Consider the following 18216-nt stretch of genomic DNA (forward strand, 5'->3'; position numbering starts at 1 on the left):
GGAAGGTTGGACCACACCCAGCGGTGCTCATGGTTTACTCCTGGCTCTGTCTTGAGGGTCACTCCTAGCAGTGTCTTGGGACCATATGTAGTCTGGGGGATCACACCAGAGTTGGCTGCATGCAAGGTAAGTGCCTTAACCCCAGAGCCCTCCCTCTCCACCCCCCCACCCCCTATTCTTTCTATCCTTTGGGACTTTGCAGTCTCCTGACGGCAGGAAGGCCGCCAGAAGTCCAGGCACCCACCGTATCCTCCTACTCTTAGGGCCAAAGAAGAAAGGAGACAGGGCAGAGAAAGCTTTGTCTTTTCAGAAAGGAAAATCTTTCTTCAGAGCCCCTATGAGCTTCTTCTCATTTTTTTTTTTTATGGAACTAGGTCAGCTTCCCATTCCTTTTTATTTTGGCAGGGGTGGGGTTCACACCCAGTGATGCTCAGGGATTACTCCTGGTTGTGCACTCAGGAAATACTCCTGGCGGTGCTGGGGGATCATATGGGATGCCAGGGATCAAGCCCAGGTCAGCTGTGTGCAAGGAAAACACCCTGCCTGCTGTGCTATCGTTCCGGCCCCTTCCATTCCTTTTTTAAAAATATTTTTTATTCTTATCCTGAAAATTGGGCTGGAGCGATAGCACAGCGGTAGGGCGTTTGCCTTGCATGCAGCCAACATGGCCGACCTGAGTTCGATTCCTCCGCCCCTCTCGGAGAGCCCGGCAAGCTACCGAGAGTATCTCGCCCGCGGGGCAGAGCCTGGCAAGCTCCCCGTGACGTATTCGATATGCCAGACACAGTAACAACAAAGTCTCCAATGGAGATGTTACTGGGCCTGCTTGAGCCAATCGACGAACAACTGGAGGACAGTGACAGGACAGTGATCCTGAAAATTTATTATTATAATACTTAAATCACATGCTTATAACATAAAACATTCCTGGTTTGCAGGGGAGGTGGGGGGGACAGATTCGGCTGTGCTGGAGACTCGAACAGGGTCATCTGCATGAAAGATAAGGGCTTCTCTTTCTCTATTGTCTCTGGCCCCAAATCTATTTTTTTTGGCTTTTGGGGGTCACACCCGGTGATGCACAGGGGTTATTCCTGGCTCTGCACTCAGGAATTACCCCTGGCGATGATCAGGGGACCATATGAGATGCTGGGAATCGAACCCAGGTTGGCCGCGTGCAAGGCAAACACCTTACCCGCTGTGCTATCTCTCCCGCTCCTCTGCGCCCAAATCTTTATGGTTTTGACTTGCAAAGTTATTGTACCTCATCATCACCAAAATACCCAAGACCCTCCACTGCTGTCCTCATGTCCTCAGGTCACTTCTGCCTCCCCTCAAGCCCAGTGCTCTCCCCTCTGCACGGGGCATGGGGGGAGGCCTCAGCTCCCACTTTCTCCCCTTCCCACATCTTCCAGGAACCCTGCCCTGAGGGCGCCAAGCACAGCAGTTGTGCCCTGCAGAGGAAGCCTGCCCTCATCTGGAAATGCCCAGCTAGGATCGAGAGGAAGAAATAGCAGGGATGGGAGCACTTGCCTCCCCAGGAGTGAGCCCTGAGCACAGAGCCAGGAGTCATCCCCGAGCACAGAACCAGGAGTCATCCCTGAGAACAGAGCCAGGACTGATCCCCGAGCACAGAGCCAGGAGTGAGCTCTGAGCACAGAACCAGGAGTCATCCCTGAGAACAGAGCCAGGAGTGAGCCCCAAGCACAGAGCCAGGAGTCAGCCCTGAGCACAGAACCAGGAGTCATCCCTGAGAACAGAGCCAGGACTGATCCCCGAGCACAGAACCAGGAGTCAACCCTGAGCTTCACTCAGGGTCTGTTACTGGTGTTGTCCAGTAACAAACAAACTGAAAATGTGGGATGATGAGAAGATGAACAGACGCTTCTCTGAAAAAGATGGAGGCCACACAGATGCCCAGTAGGCGTGAGAAAACATGTTCATTGTCCCTTATTAGCAGAAAACACAAATCAGAGTGACAGAAACCATCGCCCACCAGTGAGAATGGCCAATATTAAGGAAAAAAAAGATACCAAAACCCAAACCCAAAGATGACCACAAGCCGTGCTGGCAGAGAAGGGGGTGGGAGAGGAAGCTCGTTACTGGGGTGGGGCCGTCTCTGCTCCAGCCTTGCTGGACCTGGAAGCAGCATGGAGACCCCACAGAATGGCCAGCGGGAGCTACGTGTGACCCAGCGGCTCTTCTTGGCAAGCACCCGCGAGCACCGAGACATTCGTTTGGAAAGATTCCCGTTCCGAGACCAGGCGAGGAGGCCTGGGTGCCAGAAGTGGCTCTGTCCAGGCCGTGAGTCAGGCCGGGGGCTGCCGTGGCTGGTCCCATGGAGACAGCGTGGTGTCAGGAGCACTCTGGTGTGTCCTACCCCCCGGAATGGCCAGCAGCGAGTTACTGGGCTCTGGCGCAGCCGCGGAGACTGGGAGGACCTCCCCCCACTGTGCAGGCCAGTTCACTTGCTTTCTCTGTAAGGCTGCAGATCTCCAGCTCCTCCTAGCCTGCCCCAGGCAGAGGCCAAGCAGCCGCGTCTCTACAGGAAAGGGGGTCACTGCATCTCCATGATCAAGGGGGTCACTCTGTCTCTGTGGCAAAGGGGGTCTCTGTGTCTCTGTGGCAAAGGAGGTCTCTGAGTCTGTACGGTACAGGGGGGTCTCTGTGTCTCTACAGTATAGGGGGTCTCTGTGTCTCTGTGGCAAAGGGGGTCTCTGTGTCTCTACGGTATAGGGGGTCTCTGTGTCTCTATGGTAAAGGGGGTCGCTCCTGGGCAGCCGGTTCCTCTGCTTTCACCTCCCCGAGAGACAGGCTTCTCCCTGTCCCCAGAGTGAGGTGCAGCTGTCCCCTTGCCCTGTCCCTGCCTCTCAGGCCTCGCTGGGCATCGCCAGATGTGCCCATGTTTCCTCTCCTGGAAGCTCTGCCAAGTGCAGCTCCCTGTGCTGTGCTCGGAGCCCTCGCGAAGGCAGGGTGCTTAAAAGATGGTGGACTGGACTCCAGGGAAGGGGACAGAGTGGGAACTAGAGCACCCCCCCCCCACTCCAGGAGTAGGCGTTAGGCTCTCTGGGCTTGGAGCCCCTGAATATGACCACCAGCGACCGGGGCTCAGCACCCCCCAACACAGAGCCTGAGACAGGATCTCCCTCCTCAGGGATCAACTACTGCGCCCTGCACAAGCCCAGCTGCGAGCACGACTGTGTCAACACGGAGGGCGGCTTCTCCTGCCGCTGCCGCCGGGGCTACACACTGGACCCCAATGGCCGGACCTGCAGCCGTGAGTGTTGGGGTAGGGGGTGAGCAAGCAGAGGCTGCCAGCCGCCTCCGGGGGCTGGGTGGTCCCACACACTCAGCTCTGGGGAGCACTGAGCCCGGCTCTGCCACACTTGAGCCCTCGAGTCGGGCCTTGGACATTTCGCGTGGCTTTGTCAAGCTTTATCAAAAAGTGGACGTAGGGGTTGGAGAGGAAGGACGGGGACTAAGGCCCTGCTCTAAGTGGCCTCGGGTTCATTCCCAGCACCACGTTTCCCAAAAACAACACCAGGGGTCACTGCTGAGCACAGAGCCAGGAAGACCGTCTGAGCACCCCCAGGCACGTGACCTGCCACCCACACCCCCCAGTGTGATCTCTTTGAAAGTGGGGGCTGGAGCGATAGCACAGCGGGGAGGGCATTTGCCTTGCACGCGGCCGACCTGGGTTCAATTCCCAGCATCCCATATGGTCCCCCGAGCACTGCCCGGATAATTCCTGAGTGCATGAGCCTTGAGTAACCCCTGTGCAACGTCAGGTGTGACCCAAAAAGCAAAAAAAAAAAAAAAAAAAAGTGGAGGTGATCTCAGGGATCATGCAAGGGGATGGCCAGGACCGCCACGGGCAGCCCTTGCCCAGCCCCCCACGCACAGAATCACAGAGGGTAGCTGTTACTCCGTGGAGCCCGGGTGCCCGGTGTCCCCGGGGCCCAGACTGTGGGATGTCGTGGGCCTCGGGCTCCGGGCAGCTGAGAACGCGGCTGTCTCGCGTAGGGACCTCTCCTCATTGTGTCATTCCCAGCAGTCGCCGGGCGGTGATGTCAGCGCACGGAAACTCGCCACCCCTGCCAGCTGGCGGCCCTGGGTTTTTTATGAGGCACCGTCTACCCTGACCCAGGCCGGCAGAGTGGGGGCTGCCCACGCTTGGGGGTGTGGGGAGGGGGTGCTCGGGGACGTGCCGGGCACAGACGGCCTCTGTGGGCAGTGGCACACATCTGCCCCAGCCCCGGGCACAGACATGGACTGTCAGCAGGGACGACAGAGCAGCTGTTTAGGGCTAGAAACAGAAGAAGCTGCTGGAAACCCCTGCATCTGCAGAGGGAACAAAGGACCCCCTTGGCCCTCCCGAGATTGCTCCAATGGAGACCAGGGAACCTTTGAACTCCCCAGTTGGTACCCAAGTCCGTGCCTGATGAGGCATTGGTCTCTGAGGGCTGATGGATGCTGGGGGCAGGAGGCCAGTAAAGAGACACCCCGGACCTGTGACTGGGGGTCCCAGGCAGATGGACACTGGCTGACTGGGTCCCCTACTGTCCCCAGGAGCCGTGGCCTCCTTGCCCCTGCCCCATCTGCCAGGAGGGGCTCAGAGAAAGGTCAGAGAAGAAGGAATCATTTTATTCTCTCTGGAATCGAATTTTTTTTTAAATCCTAACAATCCTGAATAATGCAAATCAGTAACGAGCTCATGAAAAAAAATGAAAAGGAAGAAAGAAAGTAACAATCAAGCCCTTTCTGTCTAGTGTCCCTAGGAAAAGTCATAAGTTCTGCTCCCCCAGGTCCTTGCCAGCAAGCCTAAACATTCACTCCCTAGTTCATTCCTTTTTTTTTTTCTTTTGGGACCACCCAGGGCCTTGCCAGGGCATATGCAGTGTCCGGTTTGATCCCGGGGGCTCTTGCGTGCAAAGCCTATGCGCCAGCTCTTTGACCCCTCCCCTTGGCCCCCCCTCGCCCCTCATTCACTCCCTTTACTCCCAAGAGACAGCCACATTCTGTCTCTAAAGGTGGAGAAACTGAGGCACAAGGTAATCACTTTCCCGGGGCTCCCAAGACAGGTCATGACAGAATCGGATGTGAAGTCACTCACCTAGTGCCCGAGATTCTGCCTGCATGGGCGGCAGGTGGGATGTTCCACAAGGCCCTCTGGGTATTCGAGAGGACACTTGGGCGTCCTGAACGAGACCCCAGTCACAGAAGCCTCTGGAAGTGCATTCCCCCTGGAGGAGATGTGGGAGCAGCTCACCACAGCAGCACTCGGGGATCCCAGCCCAGCACCACAAGCAGCTGCTGCCCTGGCTAGGAGGGGTCGCCTGCTCCTCAGACAGGACTCGGAGCTCTGACACGGTGTGCTTTTTTGTGTGTCTACACCCAATGGCGCTCAGGGCGGATGCCTGGCTCGGTGCTCAGGAATAATCACTCATGGTGGTGCTCAGGACCAGATGATGATGGGGATTGAACTGCAGTCGGCAGTGTGCAAAGCGGAGTCCTCCCTACTGTGCTCTCTCCCTCCAGAATGACCTTTTTTCCCATTTTTGGCGGTAGGCGGTCACACCCAGCGGTGCTGAGGGCTGACTCCTGGCTCTGCACTCAGGAACTCCTCCTCCTGATACTGTTGGGGGGGGGGCGGGAAGGGCACCACCTGGGATGTCAGGGGTGGCACCTTGGTGGGACGTGTACAGGGCAAAAGCCCACCCTAGAACAACTTTTTCATGAAAACGATCATCTGCAGTGGGTCCTGCCCCAGGGCTTGTCACGTGTCACCCTGCTTTCTCCCGAGACCCCACAAGAAAGCAGACTCCATCCTCCCCACACATCCCAGCCTCAGGAGCAGAGTGCAGGCCACCGGGGGCTAGGAGCTGGGTGCTGGGCTTGAGCACCAGGCCTGACCGAGGGCAGAACCCTGCGCTGTCTGCCCAGCTGTCCACTGGTGGGCGAGCCCTTGCCCCTGACCTTAGAGACCACTCCCGCCCGCCAGGGTGAGCCACCTACCCCTGCCTGGGCCGCAAGGCTGCAGCGGGTGCGTGAAGACCCCCGCCCAGCAGCAAGCCAGCGGGTTCTGCACCTTCGAAGGCTCGGGCTGGTGTGGCCGGGGGTAGGGGGCGCCGCGAGGGGCCGCTGGGAGGACCCCCAGCTCTTTCTGCACGGCTCCCCGTCATGTCACCACGCAGGGGTGGACCACTGCGCCCAGCAGGACCACGGCTGCGAGCAGCTCTGCCTCAACACCGAGGACTCGTTCGTCTGCCAGTGCTCCGAGGGCTTCCTCATCAACGACGACCTCAAGACCTGCTCCCGTGAGTCCCGCTCCCCGAACTGCCCCCCGCCACCACCCAAAGGGGAGGCTCCCGGCCACGTGGGTGCACGTCAGCGAGGGAGCGCGGGGCAGAGCGTGGGAGTGTATGCGCGCTGCAGCCTGGGCGCACGCGAACACGGGCGCCCGTGCACGACACCACGTGGGAGAGTGGGTGCGTGCGCTGCTTGGAAGCGTGGGAGCGAGTGATCGCACGCGCGTGGGAGCGGCGGAGCGTGGGAGAGTGCACGCATGCGCGCCGCAGCGTGGGAAAACAGCGAGCACAGGTGTGCATGCGAGGAGCAGCGCGCGTGAGACCGAGTGCGCGCAGGTGCGCTGCAGCGCGGCGCGAAGGGTGGGCGCAGGCCCGCGGCAGAGGGTGCCCCAGCGCTCCACTTGCATCCGCTCCCCGGAGCTGGGGCCGCGTGCGGGTTCTGCGGGGCATTGCATGCCCGCAGGGGTGTGTGCGTGACGGCGACCGGCGGGTTTGCAGGGGTGGATCACTGCCTGCTGAATGACCACGGCTGCCAGCACGCCTGCATCAGCACAGACACGTCCTTCGTCTGCCGCTGCCCCGAGGGACACAGGCTCCGCGGGGACGGCAAGACCTGTGCCAGTGAGTGTTACCGGGGCTCTGGGGGGGTGGGGGCGGCGAGGTCCCGTGCACTGACCCCCTCGGGTCCTTGGGACATGCCTGCAGACTGACTGTTCAGGACCAAGCCTGCCCCTCGGCCACAGTGGTCTCTCCCTCTCTCAGAGAACTTTGCAGTTTTCCCTGGCTGCCCACCGGCTTAGATCTGGTTTAGGGGGTCACACCCTGCAGGGCTACCCTCAATTCTGTGCTGGGCTTGGCTCCCAGAGGTACTGGGGGGATGATCTGGGCTTCACACTGCAAGACTTGTGACCGGCTGCAGAGGTCCTCGTGGGTGCCCAGCACTGGAAAGTCGGTGTTCAAGAAAGAGCTGATGGGAGAAAGTAGGCTTATTCCCAGGTGGGTAGCCTGGGAAGATGGGGTGGGAGTGGGGGTCATGCCCCTAAGCATCCTACTCTTAGGCTGGAGTTGGTGGTGTGCTGTGGCCGGGCCAGTGGCAAGGTTGGTCAGTAGACAGCAGAGGGAATTGGGTCTGGGGGAGGGCAGGTCTGACCAGCTTTAGGAATCTTCTCAGGGGGGCCAGTGTGGGCTCTTCTCTGGGCAACAGAGTCCCAGGAAAGGCTGAGCTCCAGGCCGACCTCAGGGGCCTGCGTTTCCACCCCCAACCCCTAACTGGACCTGGTTCAGCATCAGATACGCCATGTTGGAGAAGGTCATCGAAGGCAGGGAGAACACGGGGCAGGAGCCAAGGGGCAGTGAGGGCCGCCTGCTAGTGCCTCCTGGTTGCGGGTACCTGGGCAGTGAGGCCCAGCCTGCTGGTGTCTGGGCAGTGAGGTCTGGTTGCTGGTGCCTGGGCAGTGAGGTCTGGTTGCTGGTGTCTGGGCAGTGAGGTCTGGTTGCTGGTGCCTGGGCAGTGAGGTCTGGTTGCTGGTGCCTGGGCAGTGAGGTCTGGTTGCTGGTGTCTGGGCAGTAAGGCCCAGCCTGCTGGTGCCTGGACAGTGAGGTCTGGTTGCTGGTGTCTGGGCAGTAAGGCCCAGCCTGCTGGTGCCTGGACAGTGAGGTCTGGTTGCTGGTGTCTGGGCAGTGAGGTCTGGTTGCTGGTGCCTGGGCAGTGAGGTCTGGTTGCTGGTATCTGGGCAGTAAGGCCCAGCCTGCTGGTGCCTGGACAGTGAGGTCTGGTTGCTGGTGCCTGGGCAGTGAGGTCTGGTTGCTGGTATCTGGGCAGTAAGGCCCAGCCTGCTGGTGCCTGGACAGTGAGGTCTGGTTGCTGGTGTCTGGGCAGTGAGGTCTGGTTGCTGGTATCTGGGCAGTAAGGCCCAGCCTGCTGGTGCCTGGACAGTGAGGTCTGGTTGCTGGTGTCTGGGCAGTGAGGTCTGGTTGCTGGTGTCTGGGCAGTGAGGGCTGCCCGCTGGTGCCTGCTCGCTTTCTTGCCCACCCTCCACCACGCCGCCAGCTTGAGGCTATACAGAATCTGGTGTCTTGGCTCTTCCCTCCACTCCAGTCTGCCTAGAAGAATCTGCTGGTGCTGCACCCGAAAAACAGTATGACAGCCTCCCCACCCTCACTCCCTGCCATCACACTGGTTGTGCAAAAAGAGGGCCCCCTCGCCTTCCTGTCCCCGAGAAAGGCCCATATCAACTTCCCTCAGGCCGCTGGCACTAATGCGACAGGTTGAGATCCTGTGGTTTCAGTCAGTCCCGGGGGAAGGGGAGAAGCTTTCCTGCCCCACTCCACATCCTCTGGCTGCAGGCGAGGCGGGCAGAGATGACCCCTGGGCACGCTTCCCCGCAGCGAACTCTGGTCAGTGCTCAGTGGAGAGCCTTGTTTTGTTTATTTTGATGGTGGTGGGGTGGTGGGGGTGAGGGGCACACCTAGTGGTGCTCCGGGCTCCCTCCCAGCTCTGTGCTCAGGAATCATACCTGGTGGTGCAGGGGATGTCGCCAGGGTCAGCTCCGTGCACCGTCCCCTTTGCTCATGGTGCTTTCTCCTCCCAAGGCCTGTTCCCAGGTGGACCAAGACAGAGACTGAGAACATGGTCACATTGCAGGGGGCCGGGCCAGGAGCATCTTTGCAGAGGGCTGGGACATGTGGGGGCTCGGGGCCCGATCATGGAGGGCCACTGGGAGCAGCCACGCGGACTCTTGCTGTGAGCTGGGATGGGATACAATCTGGCTGGTCATTTTGATCAGTCAGCTCTCTGTATGGCTGGGACAGTGACCGTGGCCACCGTGCAGACAGGCATACTCCATAGCCCTGGGCAGGGGGCTGACCCCACAGCGGGTTGGTCTCACCAGGCGGCGGGGAGAAGTTTCTCGAGTTCAGGACAGATTCGCAGTCTTGGCCAACTGGATTATCTGGGTGACACGCCTGGTCCTCGTTGCCACCTGTCAGCTGCTACAGTCCGCACCTGAGCACTGTTTGGACCTGGGGGGCGAGTAGAGGGGACTCAGAGAAAGTTGGAGCTGCCAAGTGGCTTTTACCCTTGACCCCCATGCCGGCTGTGTGGCTGGGATGTGTTGGTTGTCACTTCCTGGCATCCTCGGGGAAGCCAACCCTCCCTTTATCTGCCCTGTCCTGCGACCTCTGGAAGCAGGTGTCCACTGGAGCCGAGGAGTGTGGAGGGCGCCTGCCAGGCTCACCCCGGTTCCATCCCCAGCACCCTCTGTGACCCTCTGATCTGAGTGGTCCTTGAGTGCAGAGCCCGGAGTAAGCCTTGCGCACTGCCGGGTGTGCCCCCAAGTCCCCCTTGCAGTCACATGCGGTCAGTTTGTATCCAATGGTCGCTTCTGTGATGCTGACCCCCAACCACCACCAGTGTCCTGGAGGGCAGTTGGCAGGGAGCTTGGGGAGGTGGCAGGGGCGCCCCACCCAGACACACAGTGCTCCCAGCCCAGGGTGGTCATGTCCGGCGCCCCCGTCCAGTACTAAGTGCCCAGGATTTCTGTGTGACTTTCTGTAGTTCACGGGGTTCAGTTGTGCATTTCCCAGCTCAAATGACAAAGAGCTTGATGACTTTGAGGGGACTCCCCTGCGAGCCACCTCCGACCTGACCAGCTCCGAGAGGCCCATGCAGCGCCCTCACCCGGGGACTCCGGCTCAGCAGGACCCGGGGAGCAGGCATGTGTGTGGGCACGTGTTGGCATGCAGTAAGAGGGGAGGGAGGTCTGATGGTGCTTACGCATCACCCCCCTCCCCTTTTGTTTTGAGACCACACCCCATGGTACTCAGGGCTCACTCGTACCTCTGTGCTCAGGAATGGCTCCTGGTCGGGCCCAAGGGACCATATGGGATGTGGGAGATTGAACCTGGGTCGGCTGCAGCAAGGCAAGCACCCTCCTCGCTGTGCTATCACTCCCATCCCGTTGTCTCTTCTGTGGGGAACAGAGAGCAGAGACAGGGTGCGCACCCAGCTCCCCTCCCTCCAGATCTGCCCGTGTGAGGGCCTCCGAAGGGTGCCCTGGCGGGGACCCAGTCGTACAGCACACGCTTCACGCGTGTGAGGCCCCACATTCCTTCCTGGGAAGGAAAGGGAAAGACCCAGCCACGTGCCACCCAGCCCCATGGCTCGTGAAGCATCGGGCAGATGGTACAGCGCACCAGCGAGGGCCTCTGAGAAATGCCAGCAGCCACAGGACTCTCCTCTCGGCGGGCAGACGGTCTCTGTGGCTCCCTGCCCTCCCCCACTTCGAGGGGGGTGGCCTTAATAACCCCCTGCACGGCGGCCCCCGCAGATGGGTGCCCACAGACCACAGACCCCAGTGGGGCAGACCCACAGCCCTGCGTGACTCACCAGCTGCAGAATCCAGATGTGGGAGGCCTGTCTCTGTCAGCCGTGGGCTACCCGCAACTCTGCCCACGCCTCCCCCCATCCAGCCCCCGCCCGCCCCTTCCAGCCCGCCTCTCCCTGTGACAGCGACGAGAACCTTCTTTAACGGGTTTTTGTCCGTTAAATTAGAAACAGATTTGTTCATGTCGTTTTGAGGATTTTGTTTCTAGGCCACCCTCGGCTGTGCTGTGGGCTTGCTCCCGATCCCGTGCTCAGGGTCACTCCTGACGGGTCTCGACGGAGCAGCCTCTGGGGGACGTTGAACTTGAGTCAGCCCCGTGAAGGGCAGGCGCCCTCCCCGCCAGGCTCCCTCCAGCCTCTGTTCATGTGTTTTGAACATGGTGGCTCGAGTCACATTTTTGTAGTTAAAATTTTTTTTTTAGCTGTGCTGTTTTTAATTTGTATTTGCATTTTTTATTTTCGGATTTGTTAATTATTATTATTATTATTATTATTATTATTATTATTTATGTGGAGTGTCGGGTTCCTCCTGGCTCTGCATTCAGGACCATACGGGATGCCGGGGATCAAACCTGGGGTGGCCTCATGCAGAGCATATGCCCTACTCATTGTACTGATGCTCTGGCCCCTTAATTTGTATCTTTTTTTTTTTGCCTTTTGGGTCACACCCGGCGATGCTCAGGGGTTCCTCCTGGCTCTGCACTCAGGAATTGCTCCTGGCGGTGCTCGGGGGACCATATGGGGTGCTGGGAATCGAACCTGGGTAGGCCATGTTGGCTGTGTGCAAGGCAAACGCCCTACCCGCTGTGCTATCGCTCCAGCCCCTAATTTGTATCTCAAGGGCTAGAGTGATCCAGGGGTTAAGGCACTTGCCTTGCGTGTGACTGATGTCTTTCTATCCCCGCATCCCGTATTATCTCTAAACACGACCCAGAGTGATCCTGGAGCACAGAGCCAGGAGCAGCTCCTGAACACCACTGGGTGTGGCCCAACACACCTGTCTGCGGGGGGTGGGGGTGGGGGGATGGCCACAAAGTGAAAGATGAAATTGTCTGGTCCACAATAGCTGGCACGGAATGATCTGGACACCTGGAGGACTCCCAGCAGGAGCTCTGGGCAGCCAGCCCTGCCCCCTGACAGTTTATTGGGACCATCTAAAAGACTTTGAAAAGATCTGGGGACTGGGAGGCAGCAGGGTGTGTGCAGGGACCCGAGATCCATCAGGCTCTGCTGGCCCTGGGTGACCGAGTATCACCACAGTGACACCCCGGGCCCCCTAAACTGTGCTCAGGAAATTTCACACCCGCCTCCCAAATCTCAATATCTCTCTCTCTCTCTCTCTCTCTCTCTCTCTCTCTCTCTCTCTCTCTCTCTCTCTCACACACACACACACACACACACACACACACACACACACACATAAAGCTCTAGCAGCCCAGAGCTGCTGAAATGGAGACTAGCATCCGTTGCTCCATAAAATCTCTTTGGAGGAGGGTGTGGAAATCCTCAGATCTTTAACGAGGCAGTTCCGGATGACAGTTTGCGACCCACTATCTCATTTTGTGCGGAAGGGCAGGCATGCCCTAGGATGGCGAGGCAGTAATGATCGGAACAGGGAAGATTAGGAATCGCTTGAACCCGCCCCCCCCAGCCAAGAAGAGATGGGTCGAAGGCATGTTGGTGCAGTGGTTTAAAAACAGCAAGGGGGCTGGAGAGGTGGCAGAGGAGGGAACGCTCACCTTGCGCCCGGCCGGCCTGGGTTCCATCCTGGCACCACCAGGATGATCCCTGAGCACAGAGCCAGGAGTAAGCCCTGAATACTGCTGGGTGTGCCCCCACCCAAGCCAAAATAATGATTCTGATGATGGGGTCAGAGAGAGATTGTAGGGCAAAGGCACTTGGCCACTGCAGCGGTGACACAGGCTGGAGTCTCTGGCATCATTCGGGGACCCCCGAGCACCAGAAAAAGTCCTGGGTAGGGAGGAACAGCCCTTGACCTTCACTGGGGGGACCCCAGGTCCCCCTTCCAAAGGATAACAACCACACTGAGATGGGGCAGCTTCTGAGGGCCTGGCCTTGTGTGGAAGGAGCCCTGGACCCCACAGCCGGCCCTGGATGTATGTGACATCTACCCCGTGAAGATACACGTGCCAACACGCGTGTAGTGTGCTCTGCCACCACGATCCGAAAGCACCAGGGAAAGGTCCCTTGCTACACGCACGCCTGCTTTCGGTGGGGGGGTGGTCGGGTGGGTGCACCTGCTGTGATCAGGGCTCCCTGCTGGCTCCACACTTGGGACTCACGCCTGCCAGTGGCACGGATGGAATCAGGGTCAGCGCATGCGAGGGAAGCACCCTAACCTCAAGGCAGGCACCCGAACCGCACCATCACCTCTCTGACCAGAAATCCAAACGTCACCGTGATCGTCCCCGCCCCTTGTAGTGCTCTCAGTAACTCGTGGCTGGACAGTGACTGTTACACAGCCTGACCGTACACACTGTCTGCATCTCTGGGGTTTCTCTTTGGGAAATCTCAGCCCACACAGCGTTTTCCTTCCCTCCCCTCTCTCACTCACGTGCTGTGTGCGTTCTGCTGGCACTCAGTGGTCCCTGTCCGAGATGGTCTATGTCCCCACCCAGGGGGCTCCCTTGCTCCTCCGCTGGCTGGCTGCTTTCTGGAAGTGTGTGTGGGGGGAGTCTGTTGATACCCTCCGATCCCCGGCGTCTCCTGCTTGGGCTGCTTATGGCTTTTTTTTAGTCCACCCCTTGCCCCTTATCCAAGTGTGAGCACTGTGCACGTGCAGAGGAGCACCGCGGCGAAGGTGCAGGGCGGAAGGGCCCCAGTGCAGGTAGCTGCATGCCACAGGGGGGCGCTCAGCACTCCCCCCCACCCCCGACCAGGGAGTGGGGCAAAGAGGGGAACATTGAACCCCTCCTGGCACCCCTTTCCCCTCCAGCCCAGCTACGGATTTTTTCCAAGCGTGCAATGATTCTGAAGACCTGGGACCGCGGAAGCCCAGGTGTGCTGCAGATCAGGGACTTGGCTCCCAGGAGGGTCAGCGGCCAGGCCAGTGTTCCATGCCTGGGGTCCCGGAGGGTCAGCGGCCAGGCCAGTGCTTCATGCCCAGGGTCCCAGGAGGGTCAGCGGCCAGGCCAGTGTTCCATGCCTGGGGTCCCGGAGGGTCAGCAGCCAGGCGAGTGCTTCATGCCCAGGGTCCCAGGAGGGTCAGCGGCCAGGCCAGTGCTCCATGGCTGGGGGAGAGCCTGGGGGAGGGGGTTGCTGGGCTCAGGCCTAGATCACTAGCTGGGGTGGGGGGGCCTGGGAGGGATTCCCCTGCTTCTGCTTTTCTAATTCTCGTCGGGAAGCACACTTGGCAGTGCTCCAGGCCTCCTCCTGGACCTGCACTCAGGGACACGCCTGGAGGGGCCCCGGGGACACTCTGGGGTGCTGGAGATGGAAGCAGGTCAGCTGTGTGTGAGACCTTCCCGCTGTCCTGCCAAGCCCCCAGTCTGCAGGGGAAAGCGGAGCCCGAGGCTGTCCCAATTGTGACTTCCCTTCGACAGTGAATATTCTCACTCAGGATTCAGGCAGGGGGAGGGTGGGGAGACCCACCTCCAGGGCCAGCTGGCCGGCTGCATTTTTTGGCATCTGGGGCTCTGTTTCCTCTTCCCGGTCCATGCGGGGCGACCCTGAGTCTTCCGGAAAGGCTCTGCATGAATCAGGAGTGGCGGAGGCCTGGGGTCCTGAGCCAGATTCTCCTCTGCGGTTCAGTTTCCAGCACACTCTCCTGAGTCCCAGGGCTTTGGCAGCGCTTCCAGAAGCTGACGGGCGCGTTTCCCCAAGGAAGACGGAATCTCCGTGTCTGAGAGCTTCCTCGAGGAGCCCCGTGAGGTGTGAGGGGGGAGCAGGGCGGTCATGGTCCTGTCCAGAGTCGGTGTCGAGGCGGGCACGCCTGCTCATTAGTGCTTGATCTTGGCGAGGCTCCGGCTTTCTTTCCCGGACTGGTGAGGGGGGCCGTTGGGGCTGACCACGGGAGGGGTTTTCCCTCCAGCAAGAAATATTTCAGGAGAGGCCAGAGCGACAGCACAGCGGGGAGGGCATTTGCCTTGTACGAAGTCGGCCCGAGTTCAATCCCCAGCATCTCATAAGGGTCCCCCAAGCACTGCCAGGAGTAAGCCCTGAGCATCACTGGTGTGACCCCAAAAAGCAAAAAATAAAAAAAAAAATAAAATAAAGAGGAAAAAAAATACTTTAGGAATGCCTTGTGGGTTGGTGGGGGGCGGGGATGGTCTGTGGCTGTTTTCTGGCTAAACCAATTAAAGCAGTAACGGGCGTGCGCCGTGGGGAGTGGCAGGAAGCAGGTGTTGCAGGAAGCCTGGGTTTGCTCCCCCCAGGAGAGGTGCCCACCGTAATCGCGACAACGAAGAAGAATAAGGGATTTAAGGTACTTCACACCTTGCCCAGGACCAACCTGGGTTTGATCCCCAGTCACTGCCTCTGGCCCCTGAACACCAGTAGGTGTCATCCCTGAGCACTGAGCTGAGAATAAGTCTGGAGCACTGCCAGGGGTGGCCCAAACCATCCATCATCATCATCACCATCGCCATTGTTCTTCCTGGTCTTCATGGGTTCAGAGACTCGGGCCAGCCCGGGCTTGGTTGGCAGTGATGGCCTTCCTCGACCTGTAGCAGAGAAGGAATGAGAGCTGAAGATAGGTGGAGGGGACTGTGTGAGGCTTACGGCGACTTTGTTGCAAAGCTCATTGACTCTTTGTTGCAAAGCTCATTGATTCTTTGTTGCAAAGCTCGTTGACTCTTTGTTGCAAAGCTCATTGACTCTTGTAGTACTCAGTGAATACTCTGGGGAAGCCAAGGGTTACAAGCCAAGAGGGCGATGCTATCTGTTATCCTGCGTTGCAGCTGCAAATGCGGGCAGTTCCCTCGAACTTTCTCAGCAAAACAGGACAGGAATGAGAATGTGGCTCCTGGCCCAACCCAGGTGGACGGAGCGCAGCCTTCCTTTCGACCCCCTTAACAGGGTCAACCGCCAGGGCATGTGGCCCCCACACACCAAGCTTTTCCCCTGCTCATTCCCTTCCCAGGGAAAGCAAGCAGGGGCTACCAAGGCCAGTCCCCAGAAACTTCCCTCCCCCCCCACGCCATAGGGACCCTCTGCTGCTGTCATAGGCTCCACCTTAGGGCACGGCCCCATGTGCCCGTGTCTCGGCCTAGCCGCTGTCGGCACCCTCGCCTCATTTCCGAGGACAAGCCTCATGCCCAGGCCCCATCACTGTCCTGTCTGCTGTCCCCGTCTGCCCTGTGGCCGGCCAGGCTCCAGGGATCCCACCCGGCCTCTGCGAGTGGCAAGTACCGTGTTTCCTGGGGGTGCTGTTCTTCCCCATCTGCAGTGCAGGAATAAACAGGCTGTCTGCATGCCCTAGGCCCTGGGCAGTCTTTGGTTTAGGGACCACATCTGATAGTGCTCAGAGCTTACTCCTGACTCTGAACTCGGGAACACTCCTGGCAGTGCTCAGGGGACCAGATGGGATGCCGGGGATCAAACCCTGGTCTCTCATGTGCAAGGTAAGTGCGCTACCCACTGTGCTATCACTCTGGCCCCAACATGGGCAGTCTCGGAGTCCCTGAACTTGCTTTTTCTTGGTAACCCTTTCCCCAACGCGTACTCATACCTGCCCCAAAGCAGACTTCACTTGAGTCACTGTGAGCTCACTGGTGCCAGGACAGCGAGTCAGGACTTGGAGGAAAATTTGCTGGCAACTGAGTGGGTCCTAGGGCGGCACTTCATCTGTGTGCCGAAGTAGGCCGGAAGTTGAACTGATGTGGCAGTGACTGGATAACCAGCAGAACCGAACTCAATTTCAGATCTTTTCAGTCCTTTTATGTCTGATTTGTTGCAAAGGACTGACTTGTCTTTCTTCATCTTGGAGACATTATTTCTCCAGACTTTTCATATCTTTGCTTCACACATCCCCTGGGGCCAGCAATGTGGTTGTGTCTGTATGAGCTCTTTCTACTTTAAGGGGTGTGTGTGTGTGTGTGTGTGTGTGTGTGTGTGTGTGTGCACGAGCATGTGTGCGTGCACACACTGAGAACTAGTCCTGTTTCTTGCTCAGGAATCATTCCTGGTGGGGCTCGGGAGACCTTATGTGATGCTGGGGATTGAACCCAGGCTGACTGTGTGCAGAGCACCCAGTGCCCTTTGGCTCTGCCCCATATGTTGGGGATTTTTTTTTTTTTTGCTTTCTGGGTCACTCCCGGTGATGCACAGGGGTTACTCCTGGCTCTGCACTCAGGAATTTCCCCTGGGAATCGAACCTGGGTCGGCCATGTGCAAGGCAAACACCCTACTTGCTATGCTATTGCTCCAGCCCCTCGTTGGGGATTTTTAAACATTTTAGCACAGCGGTAGGGCGTTTGCCTTGCACGCAGCCAACATGGCCGACCCGAGTTCGATTCCTCTGCCCCTCTCGGAGAGCCCGGCAAGCTACCGAGAGTATCTCGCCCGCACGGCAGAGCCTGGCAAGCTCCCCGTGACGTATTCAATATGCCAGACACAGTAACAACAGAGTCTCCAATGGAGACGTTACTGGGCCCGCTCGAGCAAATCGATGAACAACGGGAGGATAGTGACAGTTTTACAAATTAAAAAATTTCATAAGGCTGTTGACAATAGTTCTTTACACTCAACATTTCAACACCAATCCCACCACCATTACACCTCTCCCCCACCATTCTTTTGAATTTTCCCATCACCATCTCAGCCCGCCCACAAGCAGACGCTCAGTCATTTTATTTTGCATTATGTTGGGAATTCTTGCACAGAGACCCACTTTCTGTCCAGAAATGTCACCGTGGGGATCCAGGACTGTTTCAGTTTCAAGGGTCTAAAATGGCTTTGAAGATGGAAGAAATCTCTGTTTTCCCGAATCATTCCCCATTTCATTTCTCTTTTGTGACCTGGACGCCCAGAATTGGATGCGTGTGCCCTGGGGGACCACGGCTGTGAGCATTCCTGTGTCAGCCGCGGCGACTCCTTTGTGTGCCGGTGCTTCGAGGGATACACGCTCACCCAGGACGGCAAAGGCTGTAGGAGTAAGTGGGGACTTCTGATTTGGGGGTTTGGGGCCCCCGGGGACCTCACCTGGCTCTGTGCTCATGTGTGCCCCCTGGTGGCCACCCAGGGGAGTATACATGCTCCCAGGAATTTGAACTAGAGTTTGCCTTAAGCCTTCTGCTATTTCTCCAGCCCCGGAGGCTGTTTTTAGTGGCATCAGCCATCGTGGCTGCATCTGACTTCTTTAGAAACCCATAGTCTGATCCCTGGGTGCTCCAGAAGCCACTTGGATGCCACCAGGCCACTTAGTGGGAATGTGGGATTCCCAAACAGAATCTGGGCCACTGGGTAGGAATGCTCTTTCAAAAATTGTTTTGGTGTTTGAGTCACACCCGGCGATGCTCAGGAGTTACTCCTGGCTCTGCACTCAGGAATAACTCCTCGTGTCAGCCA

The 18216-nt window shown here is 58.5% G+C and overlaps 1 protein-coding gene across 6 annotated transcripts in view; it reads left to right on the plus strand.

Annotated features, from left to right (window-relative positions):
• Positions 1-18216, plus strand: part of MATN2 (matrilin 2) — a 92818-nt gene that overhangs the window by 55718 nt on the left and 18884 nt on the right. For 3 of the 6 annotated variants that reach the window (XM_056124922.1, XM_056124923.1, XM_056124927.1), the window contains exons 8-11: positions 3152-3274; positions 6192-6314; positions 6804-6926; positions 17679-17801. In XM_056124922.1, the coding sequence (XP_055980897.1) occupies positions 3152-3274; positions 6192-6314; positions 6804-6926; positions 17679-17801 (492 nt within the window). The remainder of the gene's footprint in view (positions 1-3151; positions 3275-6191; positions 6315-6803; positions 6927-17678; positions 17802-18216) is intronic. The other 3 variants (XM_056124924.1, XM_056124928.1, XM_056124926.1) reach the window with 2 other exon arrangements.

The sequence above is a fragment of the Sorex fumeus genome, unplaced genomic scaffold (genome assembly GCF_029834395.1).
Source record: "Sorex fumeus unplaced genomic scaffold, SorFum_2.1 ptg000053l, whole genome shotgun sequence".
Classification (NCBI taxonomy): domain Eukaryota; kingdom Metazoa; phylum Chordata; class Mammalia; order Eulipotyphla; family Soricidae; genus Sorex; species Sorex fumeus.